The sequence below is a fragment of the Syngnathus scovelli genome, chromosome 5 (genome assembly GCF_024217435.2).
Source record: "Syngnathus scovelli strain Florida chromosome 5, RoL_Ssco_1.2, whole genome shotgun sequence".
In the NCBI taxonomy this organism is placed as follows: domain Eukaryota; kingdom Metazoa; phylum Chordata; class Actinopteri; order Syngnathiformes; family Syngnathidae; genus Syngnathus; species Syngnathus scovelli.
Genome location: NC_090851.1, coordinates 5,677,884 through 5,696,402, shown reverse-complemented (window position 1 = coordinate 5,696,402; position 18,519 = coordinate 5,677,884). Strand labels below are relative to the sequence as shown.

Below are 18,519 nucleotides of genomic sequence, written 5' to 3'. Positions count from 1 at the left end.
CGATTATCGAGCACTGTTTTACAGTCGAGTATCGAGCAAGGCGACTCCCTTCTGATTCCATCTATTACAATGGCAGATAAACAAAACGCTCAGAAAAGGTAATATGAACACGCATCTCTAAAAGACGATCGGATTGCTTTTATAGTGCTCTGGACTGACCAAATGATAAATTTCTAGCATTGTTGACGTGAAGTGAACGCTGTGTTGGGCGGCTACTAGCTTAATAGCAGTGCTAAAATATTAGCCAGATTGACAGGATCTGCAATGTGTTCATTTTTTTTCAGTGTCAAGATTGCAGCAGGAGCTGTGGTGTGTGTTGAAAGTGAAATTAAGGGGGATGTCACTATAGGTAGGATGCCTCGCTTTCAATAGCTTACAAGCACAACTTCACGGTTGTCAACAATGTAGCATCTGCACTGTATCCTTTATTTTGCTTACACTCAGGCCCAAGGACAGTGGTCCACCCAAAAGCACGAATTATTGCAGAAGCAGGACCCATTGTGATTGGAGAAGGCAACCTGATCGAGGAACAAGCTGTCATTATTAACAGGTGACAATGGATGTCAGTGACAACTGATGTCAAAAATTGTGTTTACAATCACTTTTCATCTACTCAATACAGATCATCTACCCAAACGTTTTTTTTAATGTCTTCATGGCATGCATTGTTTTCTTTCAGGAGTTATAGAACGGATGAATACAACTATTTGATAGCAAACGTCAAAAATGAATTATAGTGAAGTGTTTGGCTGCAGTGTTGCATGGACTAAAATGTTATGTGCGTTTCTATTTTAATAGTTACCCAGAAAACATCACACCAGATGTGGAAGTGGAACCAAAGACGATGACCATTGGTATCAACAATGTATTTGAAGTTGGCTGCTGTATCCTTTTATATGCTATCATTACCTCGCTGAATGTTTTTTTTTACATTTATGTAGTTTTTGACCTGTTCAAATAGTCCACATTTGCCTCAACTGATTCTTCAGTGTCACAAGCCCTTAAAATTGGAGATAACAATGTAATAGAATCAAAAGGTCAGTTTTACTTCCACTGATTGCAATTTGCAGAATTGTTTTCATTCCAGTTTGCAGTAATTACTCTATGTTGTCTAGCTGATGTAGGTAGGAACGTCATCCTAACTAGTGGCTGCATCATCGGGGCCTTCTGCCAGGTGAACACCTGTGAGGTCATACCCGAGAACACGGTCATTTATGGTTCTGGATGTATGAGGCGGGTGCAGACTGAGAGACCACAGGTAAGTGTTGGTAAATTGTTAAAACAACAGAAAAAAAATCATTCTTCTGCATAAATATTTCTTCTCTATTGTGTTACAGCCTCAAACACTTCAGCTCGATTTCTTAATGAAGATTTTGCCCAACTACCATCACTTGAAGAAAACCATAAAAGTCAGCCATAGTTAAGCAATCATAGTTCAAGTTGGAATTGTGAATAGCAAAATACGAAGTAGCTCAAGATAAGATAAGTCAATGTAAAAAAACAACAACTTTATTTTCATCAGTACTTTTTCCTTACTGGTATTTTCTACTAACCACAACACCTTTATGCCACTGTGCTAACTAACTAATATGATCTGATAAATTAAATACGTTCAATTTTGCACTCATGTTTTGTATTACATTAGAGCAGTTTTCATTATGGCTACCAGATCTTTTCTTTTGTTTGTAATTGTGTTCTACTCACCATAAACCTTCAATTGAAGGTTTGCCAATGTAGTATCATCTTGCATATTTATTCTACAAAAATAAAAATGCAAAATTACAAGAAATTTAGAAAACTTTAGAAAGACATGTCTAAGGAGTTTGTTTGACAGTATTTTTATTAAAAGCAGGATGGAATGGCCCTGCAAAGTAAAACACTTGAAATATCAACTGATGACATCTCTGTGACGTGCAACACAATCTTTCTTCTGCACTTTTTATGAAAAGGGTGCGTGACTTATCAGAAGAGAAATTGAACTTAAGAAGCATTTCTGAAAATATCTTCTTCCGTATACTGTACACACTTTTGTGTTTAAGTGTCATTAAGAAAAAAAACTATTTACACTCATTTCAGCCTGGTTCTGTTTGTAAAGTGGCGTTAGCCCCTTCAATGATGGTTTTCTCTGAAAAGATCTTAGGTAATTGATATCCTGTCCTCAAATGTCTTTTTGGCTCAATTTCTAAAATGGATACCACAAAGTAGTCACTATTCACAAGGAGCAAACTCAGATAATACAGTATTTAAGCCGTCCATCTTCCAAGTGTTTAATTTCACTTTTTAACCGGCACACCATCTGCATAGTCCTCCAGTACCCCTGCCAAATGGTTGTTGTGGGTCTTGAAGTGTCTCTTTCGCTGACCAGCTTGCTTCTTCCTCTTTTGAACTGGTAACTGCGGGAAACAACAAAACAGTGAGGGCGGGTTTGGCAGTGATGTTTGCGGCTCATTCATTTCCACTGAAATATGAGAGGCAATCGAAGCTTGAGTAGAGAGGAGCTTTCGAGGCAGATGGACTCAAAGGAATTCATCTTTCTGAGCTTCAAGCTGATTCGATTGTGGCTCCTCGAAAAATGTGTCCAACAATTTTGTGTACAAAACTTAAGATTGACCTCCTAGCTATTTGTAACTCAAATTGATTCGAAACCAGTTGGATACTGACCACTTTCTTTGGCCCCGATTCCTGCATTGAGGTGATGCCTTGCCTTTTCAAATACTCTTCAATCTTCTCTTCATCCATGGAATCCACTGGAACACTCCTCCATAGTTTCTGAAATTCTACCATCAAACAGAAAACTAAATTTTAGCCAAATCAATCAAGTATCTTACAATGATTAACATGAAGCCCTGATCAAATGGATTGAAATGTTTATTATAGGTTCATATTTACAGTATAATTGATTGGGGGGGGGGGGGGGGGGGCAAATGAGAGAAAACTACATTGAAAACTCTTCTGTTGGGTTTACAAAATGTCACTGCCTAAATAAACAGAAAAAGATGAGTGGACACGGACCTTCATCCATCAGAAATTGACAGTGTTTATCATTGTAGAACAAAATCTTCTTCTTATCTGGTCTTGTCACAAATGTGATCTGATCCCCCAAAGCCTGAAAACAATTATTTGAGAGTAGTAGTCAATTAATGATGCAATTTGCTGTTAGAGCGACTGATCAAAATAAGAGGAATGTTTGATTGGAGTTACCTTGATGGCCTTAGCAGAGTTTGGCAGCCCCTCCTCCACTTCATCCAGCAGTACTCCTCCCAAGCCCAGCTGATCATGTTTGTCCAGCAGCCTCAATAAAGCTTTTTTGTCCTTCAGATTGTACTTGGGCTTGAAGCCATACGTGCCATCCCGGACCTCAATTTTTGGATTACTGACCAATGCCTGGAGTGAGGAGAAAATGCATAGCATTCAAAATTCAGCAGGAACAGTATTTTCATTTGCAGAAATCAGCAAAGAACGCAGTGTTAAATGAGAATATTTTGGAGAATTGGCGTATACAGACCTCGGTCATAAGCCACTGCTTTTGTTTTAGGCTGATGTCAAGAAGTTTGGTCTCATCCAGAATTTCCTCTAAAGTCAGGAAGTGTGTGTCGCCATTCTGATGTCTTGTCTGTGTAACCAGAACATATCAGGGCGCAGTTTAATGATGAATTCAAGTAGCAAAATGTACAAAGACCCTAATTGCAGATGTGTGTTTCATGTGGAATCATTCACAAATTGAATTCACAATTTGGCGTGTAAACCAAATGTAAACCTTACCTTCATGTAATTGACTATTTTTGCAAGACAACCAAACTTATAGCCGGAGCTGGTCTTAATGTTGAAACCGCCATTACTGGATTCTGAAAACAAATTAAATGACATTAATCAAAACACCATACAGTATTAACAACTACAATCTAAAAGGTAGTAACAGGAGTGACAACAATTAAGACAAAAATGACAACCAATATCCCTAACATGAAAAATGGATGATTAAACAATATGTTGAATAATCCAGGAAATTGAAGCAAAGTAGGAATAACTATTTGATGGCAACCAGCAGTCGAAACGAATTTGCTTTCTGAAGAACATATATGACACTCATTAATATAATAATGTATTGTGTGTGTTAAGTTACTTGAGAAGCTGTAAAGCATGCAAAACAAATCACCCTAACCCTCGTCCCATTATATGCCGGGAGTCCAATGAGAAAACACAGTCCATGGAGACTGCAGAGACGTCCCAATCAGAGCAGAGAGCTGCTCCGAATCATGAATGATTAACAGAGTGGGCGGGAGCAACGACGACTGCTGAGCTTCTCTGTGGGCAACCCGCTGGAATTGTGACAGGCCGAGTAACAAATGGATCGAAGATGGAGCCGGGGGGAAAGGGCCAATGACTGAGAGGAGACTTTCTCAGCCATGAGGCTCTGCGAGGAGTGGCGGTCGATGCTGCACGCCAACGCCGAGGAGGAGTGAACGCAAAGGGAGGGAGGGAGCGGAGGGGAGGACATAGGTGGGGCGGCAAAAGGAAGCGAGAGCATCTATTGACTTGCGTCCTCGCAAGACCTCATTATCAGGTGGGTTTCCTCATTTTCTTGTTATTTTTTTAAGATGAACACAAGGAATGCAGGCTGTGCTCAGACGATGCAACAGCAGAGGTTTCCTGATGCATCTTTCAATATCCAGAGTAAATTTTTAGTACATAATGTACTAGCAAAGATGGATGCAAACATACATTTAGGCCAAGATGGAACATGCATGCTATAAAATAAACATGAATCCATTTGGTTACGCTTCACTAGCATTAACGAGCACTCGTGTGGAAACTGAAACCCTCGCTGACAAATCAACAACAGACCGCTGAGTGTGTGTCTGGCGAGCTGGTCCTATAGGAGGACTGGGGTGGGGCTCACTTAAGGTTGATGGATGCACTGTCTTGGTAATGTAGTATTTTATAGGTTTCCCTGGCTAAAGTACATACTATTTTCAGATAATACTATTTTGTCAGCTGACATAGTTTTGGGATCTAAATAGCAATCTCCGACATACATCCTACTTTCAGATACTATTTTGACAGCCGATATAGTTTTGGGATCTAAATAGCGATCTCAGACAACAAAATTTCATGATTGTCAAAGCTGTGTTTTTTTTTTTTTTTAATATATTATTTTCTAAGCATAATTTATCCTTTTTGAATTGGCTAAAATAACAAATGGCCTGTTGCTAATGCGAGGGATGACTAAAATATTCTGACCCCGAGGGTAGGGAATTCTCTTCCTCTGTTTCTGCAGCTTGTAGTTTTCTAACAGACGATCCTTTATTTGAATAAATGTATTTTTTCTGCAGAATGGTTGACCCCCTTTTTACAGATTGTGAGTGTATGATTTTCAGTCCAAAAATACCACCACGTGGCGTGCATCTCCGACATCACTCTTGTTATTTGTGATGTCTAAGCTTGTTCCTCATGGCAGAGTATACTCGTTTACATGAACATACTGGCACTGTTGATTCAATCTCAACTAGATTGATCTCTAATCCACATCCATCCAAGGAAATTTAGTGAGTAAGGTAATAACTTTGAATTTATTTTATTTCCAACCAGGAATCATGTTCAACATCACAACAGCAAACACTACTAATGATCATCCAGAAACCGTTCCTCTCTCCCAAGTTTCCGCGTACAATGGCTGGAACGTGGCCTGCTTTGTTATCATACTGCTGTTCATTTTAACCGTGCTATCCCTGGCGACCTTGGCTGTGCTCTATGAGTTACTGGACTGTGGCTGCTTTGCCAAAGAAAGAACGCAACACCAAAACCAGCACGAGCACGAGCCGCAACAACAACTACAGGAACAACAGGAGGTGGAGTCGGGCAATTGCAGCAACGTGACGACCAGCGTCTGCAATGAACCAGAACCGCTCACAGAGGTGGTATAGAAGCGGCACGGAATTGGCGGACTGAACAGAAAAACAGAGCTAACAACTTAAGGAACAGTCAAAAAAAAGTTAAGAAGATGCTGAAGTCAAGATGAATTAAATGGGACAATAAAAAGATAAAGGAAAATATTCACTGAAAAGGTTGTCTCAATTTCTTACGCACTCACAATCCTGAAATGCCTATATTCAGCGTATCAATAGTTTTAAAAAATAATTGTTTGGCACCTTTCTGTGGATTTTTTTTTTTTTGAGATACAAACAGATATTTTTTGACAAATGCAACAAATGTACTTTCTCTCAGACACTTGGACGACAGGCACGTGCTAACTTAATTCAAATAGTTATCAGACAGATCGGAAGTATCACTCACCAGCAATCTGTTTAGACCCTGATGAGCCCTCCTTTTCTGTTTTGGGCTTCTTCTTCTTGTGTGATCCAGAGTCTGATGTAGCTGGTCTCTTCTCTACAACTGGTGTGGACAAAGCTCTCTTCTTGAACAGCTCCCTGTCCCTCAGTAGAGCAGGATCCATTCTGAACAACTGTCCAAATACCTGAAAGGAACAAAGTGAAATGCATTCATATTATTCATACATACACATTTTCACATGAGCTCATTAGCAAGCCCTCATGAGTAACCATGTTTGTTAAAAAAAATAGCTCACTACTGAGACAGTAATTTGAAAATATTACAATTGTAGAGATTAGTAGAACTACTATTAATCTTATAAACGTGTATGAAACTAGCATATTAATCAATAAAATCCATACTACTTAAAAGATCATATAAAACGCTGAGCATCAAAACATTTAATACCATGAAATGCTTTTGGGTAATCACATTGACACTGGAGTAGTTACTTTGGAAAAGGACTGCGTGCAAACATCATCGTAAACATAAAATAAACAAAGACAATCCAATAATATAAGCGACAAATTAAGTTAACCCAAGGTTTAAATATATATATATATGCATTCCACTGCAATATTTGAGCTAAGACATAACAAGCAGTACGTTTGCAATCTGAGGTTTATTGACATTAGCTTGTTTGAATGTAGCTGCAGATGCGTGTTGAATTTAGCGATCGTCGTGTCATTTAAACCATCGAGAAAAGGGTCTCTTTTATGAACGATTAGCAAATAATCAAGTATCAAGGCATTATGTAAGCAAAGGATAATATCTGTATTGTTTAGTTAGCAGAATAGTGTGCTTACCAGACAGACACTACTACTGTTGCTCTCCGGGGTTTAGTCCAGGAGGACGACCGTAAAAGTCGTCCTGTTAAACTAAAACAGCAATTTGCTACGGCGCCTTTCGTCCCCAATGAAACGTTTGTTCGACTTTACGCAATAACTTCCTAAACGTGATCAATTATGTGCGTTTACAGCGCTTCCGTCTCACTTGCCCCGCTTCTTCTTCTGATGTGATTTAAATGTAACGGGTTCACAAGTTTTGTCGCATTAGCGCCTTTTACTGGCTGTGGATGTGTACTGCCGTGCCAATGTGTGCAATGTTTATGTATTGATTTGATTTATTTTGCGAGGTTTCCACTCGTTTTCATGGACCAACAAATTTTACAGTGCATGAAAACACAACATCTGACTATAGATATGTATTTTAAATTGAATTTTCGTACGGTACAGTACATTTAAAGTGGGTACATAAAGCTAATATTGCATTTCGGTGGGTCCACTTTTCAGTTTTACACAAAGTTGACTGTTTACCTCAATAATAAAGTGCAAGTTAACAGTAAACAAAAGCAAATAAATAAATAAATAAATAAATAAATACTGAGAGATGAAAATGGTTTTCCATTTTAGCCAAGAGAAGGCACGGCAGTTTTATTTACAGCAAATTTCATACACAAGTCAATTCAATTAGCTTCACACAAATAACATCTAAAGGCACGATAGATAACGCCATTCAAAAGCAAAGCAGAGAAAACAAAAGAATAGCACACAAAAATTACAAGAACATTCTTTGACACATTTAAATAGGAAACAGGCTTGATCTTCAAGTTAAAATGCTTTGAATTTGGCTTTAATATTGGTGCTTCACCAGCCATGAACCTCAATGTACGCCACTGAATAACATCCATGTTTCACATCACTGAATAACAAAATTCAATCTTTTCTATTCATCTTTTTTGTATCACCTATCGAGTCGTACCTAATGTTTTTGCAAGTGACTGCAGCACTGCAATATATCAGCACTTAGACCACCGGTGTGACAAAAAGGCCATAACTTCCCTAAGGATTTGTATGCAAGTGCCTGTATTGCATCTTTATCCATGACACTGACTATAATCCTTTCTACACGTTGATCAATAAATATGTCGCCACCTTGCATGCACTGACACCGAGAGCCAACAAGCCATAACTTCCACTCTCCAGACTGAGTGCATCAGTGCAGCAAGATGGAGCTGCAAGTTTGCTGACTGCCAAATGTGCTGCTGGGTAATGAGGTGGGCGAACAGGTGAGACGAGGCCACCGACTATCTAAGTCACTCAAAGCAAATAGAGAGCTGAGCATGTTTAAGCAGCAGAAAATGAAATATGAGCCAAAGAGTGCAGTGGAAAGAGTGAGAAAAGGGGCTTAAAAAAAAATCTGGAATTGTGCTGCTTCAGAATGAAAATATCCATGGATATTTTTTGTTTTTATTATTTTATGAGTGCACAAAATGGCATCACACGAGATGAATGTTTAAAAGTTCAGCAATGTGAGGCACAGGTATGATTGATGTGATTATTATAAGGAATTAATTTGCAACTAAACTTAATCTGATTTCTACTATTTTATGTCCAGTCCTTGAAAAACAAGTTCCAATAGATGAGAAGAGCTAGACAAGCCTCCATATGTTGCACCAACTTTCACACAATCTTGTAGATCAGAGACCTAATTAGCATCTCCAGAATTCCAAATTGATGTTATTGGACAGGTCAGGCTAGGAAGTGAGTGCACAAGAATGATTAAGTCTATGCAGCCTATTTCGGGCCTAATTCATAATAAATGAAACGCTGTTAAGTCACTGCATGGACGACATGCAGGAATGAGGGAGATCATTTAGACATCAGAGAATCCAAAGACTTGTGAAGTGGCAAATATGAATTATTCTGCATTGGATAGCTGATCCTCATTATTTCTATTGCAGTCACTTTTGGGCCACATAAAACTTGAGCGTGTCAAGATACAAGCGCTGCCAATTACAGCGATGAGGTAACCAAAGCAGAGAGTGAATTCAATTCATTTTTTTATGTCAGCGTGTACTCTTTATTCACCTGTGGTGGTTGAGTGTTCACTTTGTGTTTCAAGGCTCCAATTTGCCATAGGGCCATTTTTGAGCAGCCTGTGCACATTCAAGCACATTATGTATTGACGTGGAAATGAATGAGGGCGGAAGGTAGCTTGTGTGAACTAAAGGTAGCGATAATAGGAAATACCTAGGAAGTTCCATTCATCACTTTTCTATAGGCTACTCTTGTCCTAGTGTTGTGTGCTAACTGGAGCCTCCACCCATTTGTTTTCAGGCTCAAGTCCATTATCGCTACATTTTGTTCTGGTCCTCAGCAACCATTTACACACACGCTCGTCTACTGAATGGACAATGTACTTTTTTAAATGTTGGTAGGAACTGGATTAAATAAGGGAAAAAAAAACATTCAAAAAAAAAAATCACACAAGAAGTTTTGAACACTTGATTAACACCCTGAACCTTAAAACTGTGAGACAGACGCGCTAGAGTGAAAGAATTGAGGTCGTAAAATTTAAGACAACCAGAGGCATCTCCGAGGATTTGGGGACACAAAAAATACCACCTTTTTAATGCTGCAAATTGAAAATACAATTTCGTAGAATCGCCGTCGCTTTTCTTCCACTTATGGCACCTTTCCAGTCAACGAATGAATTTCTGCATGAAGAAGAAGTGTGAAAGTAACAACTTTCAATAATGTGTGTGTATGTGGATATGTACTATGTGTGTGTGTGTTACCTGTCAGCACCTCACTGACAGTTCAATATCACAAGTGAATTTTGGAAGGGAAATCAACTGGTTTGTAGATAAGGACAAAAAAACACGACTGCCCACAAATACTCAATAATAGTCCGTCCGTCCGTCCGTCCGTCCGTCCGTCCGTCCGTCCGTCCGTCCGTCCGTCCGTCCGTCCGTCCGTCCGTCCGTCCGTCCATCCATCCATCCATCCATCCATCCATCCATCCATCCATCCATCCATCCTGTACGATACTTACCATTTAACATGTTTCAGTGCGTTTCAGTTTGTTTTCTCCGATCACAGCTCCATCCCCAGCCACCATTATCTCAGCTGTTTAGTTCAATTCCCTTCTCAAAAAGGCTTTTAGGTTACATTACTGATTTGAAATGATTGATTTTGGTCTCATTTTCTTCTCAGCACAATAAAATGTCATTTGAACATGGGTGTGTAGGCTTTTTATGCAAGCTGTATACAAATAATGAGCCTGGTGCCGATATCTTATTAATGAATATATCTCACAAGCCGTGAGCTGTAATAGTCTCCCTTGGAACCGGGCTGCAGAGACTGATGAGCTGGAGCTGGCTCAGAGTCAGCGTTTTAATTCATGCCAAATATATCCAATGGGTAATACACGGGCCCTTGGAATCTATGCAGGCCGTGGAGGTTTATCCAAAACAAACTTGGAAAAGTGCTCATTATGGACCTCACTTAGGGCATGAGGTCAATGTAATTTTACAACAGGGAATCGTCCGCACACCCCTATTGACTGGATTTTCAGACTATTTTGCACTGATGTATTTTGTTTACCCGCAACCGGAAACGAGGAGGTCATTATAGATTCCTCTACCAAATGAATACAGAATACAAACTTGGGTGGACGCAGATAGATGGATAGATAGATAGATAGATAGATAGATAGATAGATAGATAGATAGATAGATAGAAAGAAAGAAAGAAAGAAAGAAAGAAAGAAAGAAAGAAAGAAAGAAAGAAAGAAAGAAAGAAAGGGGATACAGCGGTATTGATAATTGGTGGTAACTCATTAAATAAACATTGCATTGCTCTTTACAGCTACCAGTGTAGTCTAACTCATCTCTATACATTACATAAAATGCTTCTTGTTTTGAGTCTTATTGGTTTTATTTTAGTTCTGGGGAAAATGTGACCCATTCCTATTCTCTTGTACATACATATTGTTGAGTGTACTGTAATTTCAATGTCCATTGGGTGGCAGTAGCACAGCATTACAATCAGCTGCAGAAAAGCAAGTGAGTCACACAGGTCGCTGAGGAGCAGCAGCCACTCAGACAGACGGACAGAGGCGTTTTAAAAAAAATAAAATAATAACCACACAGGCCAACCTGCTCAACTGGCCCAGGTCTCAGAGCAGCAACTCCTCTTCTAACCTTCCTGGGTAAAAGCATTGCCTGTCTGCAGCAGAGTATCATCCCTGTTTCATTCGCTCAATAAGAATAAAACGGATCACAACAAGAGACATGTTTTATGGAGTAGGCGTAAAAGGCCTGATGTGCTATCATAATCCAAAGGTGGCGAGCTCTGGCTAAATTGGACAATTTAGAAGTGGGGAAGTGACGCCTCTTGTGGATTCCAGGGCAAGGTGTGAGGTGGCTGGTGAGGCATCGTTATGTAAGACAGCATAGGCACTAAGTGCAGTGCTGGGAGTGTTTCATTGCACAGATACTTTTTCATGAGTATTCTCCACATTCTTTGTAGCGGACAGAGTATCCGAGGAGGTTTGAATTTGAAAAATGGCAAACAAAATGCTTATGGTGTTTATGGGACGGCTTGGATCGTTGCCCAACCTGAAGGTTGTAGGCTCAATCCTGACCCCTGTGGCCATGTTAGTGTCCTTATAGTAGGCACATTTGGACAGCATGGAAGTATTTTGAGTATCTTGAAGGTAGAAAATTGGGATACAAGTGAAAGCACAGATATGAAGTGGAAAAAAACGAGATCGTCTTGAACATAAAGCCAGAATAAAAGTAGAGATGTGTGAGCAAATTTTGTGTGATATCAACAACTTCCAGAGGCTAAAATAGTATTTATTTATTTATTTATTTATTTATTTATTTATTTATTTATTTATTCATTCATTCTTCCAATGCTCTCAACCACAGACAGCAAAAATCCTTCATGATAAATTGGAGCACTTAAAAACGGAAATACATGTTTTAACGATCTGGCAGCTGGAGTTTTGCTCAATAGAATTACTTGGATTTGTTTTGTTAGATCAAGGGTTCCTATTGCTAATTGCTATTACTAATTGGCTACTATTGCTAGAACACAATAAGTAAGACCTAAAATGGCTCCATTGTTGTATCATTCCCGCAAGGTGTTTCAAAAGTCAAATTTATGTCAGATCTTATCAAATTTACTACAAAAAAAGCACATTTAATTCCTTAATTTCCTAATTTCATTTGTAGCCTTCATCAGCAGTTACCAAGGCTTTTTGTCATTTGCATGCGCTGTGTGCAATGTATAAAAGTGTTAAGTGTTAAATTTGTACGTGTCTCCATGTGGTGCTGTGTCACTATCGAACTGGTTAGTGAAAATGATTCTTGAGTTTCCAAACCCTATGGGTGCCATTTAATCCCGGGTGCTGATGTTAATCTCGGTATTGAGGTTTTGTATGGGGGGAGGGGGGGGGGTTGTCATGCTGACACCTGATGGCGCAGAGGTCAAAACCGGGTGTGTGTGTGCATGTATGTGTGTGTGCATGTGATGTTTCTCTTGCCCTTTCGAAATGTCACAGATGGGCCAACTCCTGAGGAGTGGGGCCATATTGTGGGCCAATACAGGGTGCATGTGCGCATGTGTGCGTGACGTTAATCTGCAACATTAAACACTTCAAACACATCGACACAGTGATGTGGAGTGTGTATTCATCTGTGTGGCTGTGCACTTATGGCCAGTGTTTCTTCTCTGCATTCTATTCCCGATTCTATCAGTACAACTTTAATAGGGAGAGTGCAGAGTGCAGTTCATGAAAGTTAAATTTTCTTTGGAAAGGCAACAACAGAAATGATGCACAATGCTGTATTTCACCCTTAAGAATTATGTTTTAAATAAGGTTGCTGGTGATAATAATATTTTTTTATTATACATTAAAAATATCACATTATTTTTGTTTTATTTCTGTTAAAATTATGATTGGTAACAGTTGAAAGCACAAATAAATCTTTATATTGCTTGAGAAGTAAATCATCATAATTTATTCTTAATTTCTATTTCTTGTAATAGTTCATTATCAACTTGAAGATTTTTAAACAAATGTTCAATACACCGATACAAGGCTTAAGAAATATTCAGAAATCCATATTTTATGATTAAAATCTATTCCTTGCCCATTTGAATAATACTGTATGTGTGAAAAACAAAAGAAAAAAAAAATCAAGGCGCCACATCCAGCCTCGGTTTGTCCGCCTACAGTCTGTCACCAGTTGGGCCTTTCTTATTCACCTAAATGAGATCCAAATCCTCAATTTCCGCTTGAGAATTGTTGACCATCATTGCCAAATAAAACAGAAAACAGCATGTGTCAAGCATTGCTTCATGATACTAATATTTATTTGTTTTTTATTTTCCATGGGAGATTTTCAGCAACAAATCTATTTTTTCTGCCAGCTGAGACAGAAGAAAACATAAAACAATGCACAACAGCAAACAAGCCATGCTTGATGTATTCTTTCTCGGCTATCTACTCTCTCGCTCTATTTCCTTCACTGCTCTCTGAGCCTGATTTTTTTTGGACAAGTTATTATTTGAGTTACAAACACTGACGATTATGCTGTCCAAACACATAGGTAGCCTATAATAAAATATTGATTATGCCGCCAAAATATGTTTTTCTCAAAAATTCATCCGCATGCTACACGATAAACAGCACTTTTCGATAATGGCCACGTAGAAAATAAGGATTTTTGTACTTTTGAAATGCAGCAATAAAAAGTAACATATTTACAGCCAACACCGCAGGAGGTGGGGAGACCACAGACGCTAGGCTGGGAGGTTTGCGCAAATAAAGGAGAAAAGAGCGAGAGAGGTTTCGGAATTGGTTTCTATGACAACGATAACTCAACGGGTTGTCTTACTCATGACCAGAACCTCCACTAATGGTGTTTGAAATCATAGGAACGCGGCAAAAATATTGTCATTATTAGAGCAACAAAACTCCCACTACTGTTGCACAACTGCCAAATTACTGTACAGGGAGTGCAAATATGCAAAGTAAACTAAAACGGGTTGCATTGTTAAAAAAAACTCAAGGGGATAACTTGCAACACAATAGATCTGTTTCAACTGTAGCTATAAGTGTCGCGTTCCAGTTATCACTATCATCCCTAATTAGGGTATATTATGATAATAAAACATTGGCAATGCTAACCTAGAAAGCTTGAATTTACAAGTTGTAATGAACTACAAATGTTTTAATGATTATTTCATTGAGAATCACAATCCCTCGTTTTATTCATTAATTTTGCTAAAACAGCTTCAATTTTCATTATCCAATACAAGTAGGATGCCACCGATGAATCGGACGCTTAAAATCTCCAAAGCCAAAGTGATGTCGTGTTATGAAAATCCATCCGTCCGTCCATCTATCCATCCAAACTAGAGATAAAGCCCCATTAACCAAAAAAAAACGACATTTGTGAATAATTCCACGTATAAGTCGCTCCTGAGGATAAGTCGCACCCCCACCCAAACTATGAATCAAAAGCGACTTATATTCGGAAAATTACGGTAATCATTTGTACAAAGCGAGCACTTGGCAAAAGTATTTCCTTCCTTTTCTAACTTTCTAACTCCAACATCTGTTTCTTGATTTTATTTTATTTGCAGTCAATAGGCTCAGTATACAGACAGTTCTCACCAATGTTAGATAAATCTCCCACACACTTTAGTTGCATCAAGAATTAAGAGAGAGGTTGGCCTTGCTTTATCAATCTGTTCAAATATGTTTGCAAAAAGTACTTGTATTGTTCTGAGTCAATTCAAAATCATTTATTCCTCTGCTGAGGTTGGATCATTTTAGCTTTGACCAGCTGGGCTGTGTGGTAGCAGATGTCACGGGAACTTGGAGGGTCACTTTGTGTTTGTGTGCTTCATTTATTCAGGGATTCCCCTGATATTAGTTGGCAGCCGTTACTTTCTCAACCTCTTTCATAATCCTCTTCTATTCTCATAAGTGATTCCCAGACCAAAATGGAAAACCATTTGAATAATGAGCTTCTTTCTGGCACAATATTTCACTTTCTATCCCATTCATCTGTTCCAATAATAAGGCAACCTTTTGTTTGGGTTTGGACAATATGGTGAATTAAAGACCGTCCCCAAAGGACATAATAAAGTTATTCCGTCTCTATCTGCCTGTTTGCATTTATGATTCAATATGAAATATTTAAGGTGCAGTATCACCATTTTTAAATCAATATTTTCAAGACTATAGCTTGAATAGAAAATAACTTGAGAACAGAAAAGAATAAATCACATCAGTTAAAGACTCTAAAGTGAATATTGTTTCTTAATATATTTCTGGTGATAACTTCTGTGATGTTTTGCTCCGTTGAGGGCGTGAACACAGCTGGCGTGATTCGGAGCAAATCACAGCAGCTGCTCTTATTCCATTTCCAGTAAGTACGCCACACTGATAGTCCTTCACGTAGCGGAAGACGACGCTGTTTTCCTCTAGTCCACTAAGTATATTTATAAAGAACTGCAGGCACACCTCCACCGGCAAACCTCCTTGGACGGATGAACTAAAGTTGGCCAGGGAGAGCAGAGCTCCGTCAAGTGAGCACTCAGGAGGCCGCTTTCACTCGGCTCATATGTGAACATGTGAAGCTAACGCATCAACGACTCCTTCACTGCTGCGTCACCCTTATAACTGTGAGAGTGCGAGAACCTGCATGCCGAGCAGATGAGCACTTGTGCTAATGCTCATATACAGGCCCTGAAATATCAATCCAGCTCAGTGACAGCAATCATATGACACTTGAGCATCACAGGAAGAGAGTGGAGGAAACATGAAAGCCACGTTAGTGTGTTTGTGTTTGCAAGCGCCTGAAATGCCCCAAACTCCCCGGAAAAAGCCCAAGCTTGATAGAACTTATGAATTGCTGCACTTAGGAAAATTGTATTTGAGTATTGATGCTTGTGTATCCTATTCCATCCAGGAAGAAGGATGTCCTTTAGTTATTTTGAAGTTTTGAGGTGGTTTAATGGTGCCACGCTAGGTAATTTCACTTACCAACAACTTTAATTGGTGACCCTTATTCCTCCTATTCACTAAAGTGACAAAATAAAAAACAGTAATAAAATTTGCCATACCTTAAAAATAATTATTGTAAACAGAAAAAAAAAAGTATTTTATAAGGGACATATACATTGTGCATGGAAAGAAAAACGAACAGATCAGGAGCTATAAATTAAGACAGAAAAGATAAATAAAAACCTATAGAAGGATGAACAGATGGACCAAGCTATACCTGTAGATGAAAAGATGGAGAGAGACAGCAGAAGTTGAAAGATTTGAGGGAAATATGCTTGAAGGACACATAAGAGAAATATTGATGAAAACTGCATGTTTGGATCACTCACTGGATGGGAGAGACAGATTGAGACATAAAACGTATGAATGGACAGACTGACATATAAAAAAATAGAATATAGAGGCAAGCAAAGATTGACAGATTCAGACAATTATACAGGACGATCAACAAAGAGTATGGATGGATGAATGGATGGACTGATAGAAATGAGGACAGATCAAGAGACGGATGGACAGACAGATCAAGATGGCTGCACGGACAGACTTTTATTAGTTGTGGCTATTATTAGTCTCCCTGGAGACACCCACAAACAAGCAGTGTTGATTTCTACAAAATGAACAGTGAGACACTCAGATGGGGAATAAATCAGGACTAGCTAATTAATGAAAAAATATTCATCAGGAAGAAACACTTAAAATGCACGTCTCTGTTTTTTTAAGGTTGCTGTGACAACATCTATAAATTGCCACATGAGCTATCACTGGTCTTTAGCAATTTTTTTTTTGGGTAAACCAGAAAAAAAAAAACCTCAGAACAGTTCCCTGGTACATTGTCTCTGAGCCTTCGCGACCTGAGCGTGCCGTTAATTTGTCACTAAGTATTAACCGTTTGCACTGTATCTCAAAGGCACCCTCCTACCGTGGTTGTAGCCATGATACCGTATTCCCACTGTGAGTCATGTGGAGCTGGCATTGAGACAGGATAACCAAAAGACCTCATGCTGGATGGGGGTTCAAAGCTTCTACAACACAGGTGCTACAACACAGGCAGTGCACAATAAGACATCAATTAAAAAAAAAAAAAAAAGAAGTCAGACGATTATCCAACATGACGCAGGCACAAAGACTGCCAGTCGGGGACCTGGTAATCAAAGTAAAGGGATGGGATGTGGGTAGTCACTCTGCTCATGGCATGACTCCATGGTTGTAATTTTTATGTACCGTATTTTCCTCAATTTTCTCAGAAGCCGACAGTGCACCTTATAAACCGGTGCGCCTTATATATGGACCATTATTGAGCCACTACAGCTGGCGTGTCCAAAGTCCGGCCCGCGGGCCAAATGTATATATATATCTTATATATGGACAAAGTTTTAAAATGGGCCATTCATTGAAGGTGCGCCTTATAATCCGGTGCGCCTTACGACAAAGTTTTAAAATTGGCCATTCATTGAAGGTGCGCCTTATAATCCGATGCGCCTTATAGTGCGGAAAATACGGTATGTCAAATGCTGAATGTCATTAAAAAAGTCTGACTTTTAAAATCTGGTAATTTTGTACTAAATTTAAGTAATCAGTAAAGTAACTAAGTATTTTTTTAAGGCAAACGTGATAACATTGCTATTGTCATCTACGTTTTATACCGTTGTCTTTTCTCCCTGCCTGCCCCCTCCTAAACATTCTTCTGCCAGACTGCATTCCAATAAATATCCATCAAATACAAATAACCACAGAGAGAGTATATCAAACTCCCATGTCGCACAGAAAACGGTTGCGGCTTTAAAAGGCACACAAGATCTTGCAAGAGCATGCGACCAAGCAGAGGGTATTCCAGAAGGCAGGTCATGTGAACAATGACTAAGTTAACCCTGAACTCCAACATCATGTTGTCATACACTTGGGATCAGTTCAATCAAACAAAACATGGTTGTTATGTCATTCTGGGATACCTCCACATCATAGGGGTCAAACTCAAGGCCTGGGGGACAGATGCGGCCCGCCATATTATTTTATGTGGCCCGCGAAGACAGATTTGTGTAATTACTTAAATTACAAATTGTCTTGACTTTTAAAAAAATAGAAATATTGCTTGCCATTTGTCTTTTTAAAATATTTTAACACTTTTCAGAAAACGTTGACAGTCATAATGGCCCTCTGAGGAAAACTATGACTATGATGCGGCCTGTGACAAAAACGAGTTTGACACCCCTGCTCAAAATGATTGGAATAATTCTTCCACTTACATTTCCAATGCCATTACTTCAAAGATCATTTTGTGTCTTGAATTATTTTATTTTTGTATCAATGTATGCAAAT

General features: G+C 38.9%; 2 protein-coding genes across 2 annotated transcripts; one reads left to right on the top strand and one right to left on the bottom strand.

Moving 5' to 3' along the window:
• The first annotated feature begins 54 nt into the window (after nucleotides 1-54).
• On the top strand, nucleotides 55-2,070 carry dctn6 (dynactin subunit 6). Its single transcript, XM_049719714.1, has 7 exons — nucleotides 55-98; nucleotides 285-349; nucleotides 445-550; nucleotides 799-884; nucleotides 990-1,037; nucleotides 1,116-1,258; nucleotides 1,338-2,070. Exons 1-7 carry the CDS (start codon nucleotides 70-72, stop codon nucleotides 1,422-1,424), a joined length of 564 nt encoding a protein of 187 aa, XP_049575671.1. The 5' UTR covers nucleotides 55-69; the 3' UTR covers nucleotides 1,425-2,070.
• gtf2e2 (general transcription factor IIE, polypeptide 2, beta) lies at nucleotides 1,823-7,362 on the bottom strand. The gene is made up of 8 exons (XM_049719713.2): nucleotides 7,137-7,362; nucleotides 6,295-6,475; nucleotides 3,763-3,845; nucleotides 3,506-3,613; nucleotides 3,202-3,384; nucleotides 3,013-3,106; nucleotides 2,662-2,777; nucleotides 1,823-2,393 (listed from the first exon to the last, which is right to left on the bottom strand). Exons 2-8 carry the CDS (start codon nucleotides 6,452-6,454, stop codon nucleotides 2,274-2,276), a joined length of 864 nt encoding a protein of 287 aa, XP_049575670.1. The 5' UTR covers nucleotides 6,455-6,475; nucleotides 7,137-7,362; the 3' UTR covers nucleotides 1,823-2,273.
• Nucleotides 7,363-18,519: the final 11,157 nt, after the last annotated feature.

Bases quoted from the DNA above. Each gene is read 5' to 3' on its own strand.
- gtf2e2 (XM_049719713.2), bottom strand. From the start codon at position 6,454: ATGGATCCTGCTCTACTGAGGGACAGGGAGCTGTTCAAGAAGAGAGCT. The intron at 3,846-6,294 runs GTGAGTGATACT...ATTTGTTTTCAG, and splicing joins AGGGTCTAAACAGATTGCTG to AATCCAGTAATGGCGGTTTC. The intron at 3,614-3,762 runs GTAAGGTTTACA...CTGGTTACACAG, and splicing joins AAATAGTCAATTACATGAAG to ACAAGACATCAGAATGGCGA.
- dctn6 (XM_049719714.1), top strand. From the start codon at position 70: ATGGCAGATAAACAAAACGCTCAGAAAAG. The intron at 551-798 runs GTGACAATGGAT...CTATTTTAATAG, and splicing joins CAAGCTGTCATTATTAACAG to TTACCCAGAAAACATCACAC. The intron at 1,259-1,337 runs GTAAGTGTTGGT...ATTGTGTTACAG, and splicing joins TGCAGACTGAGAGACCACAG to CCTCAAACACTTCAGCTCGA.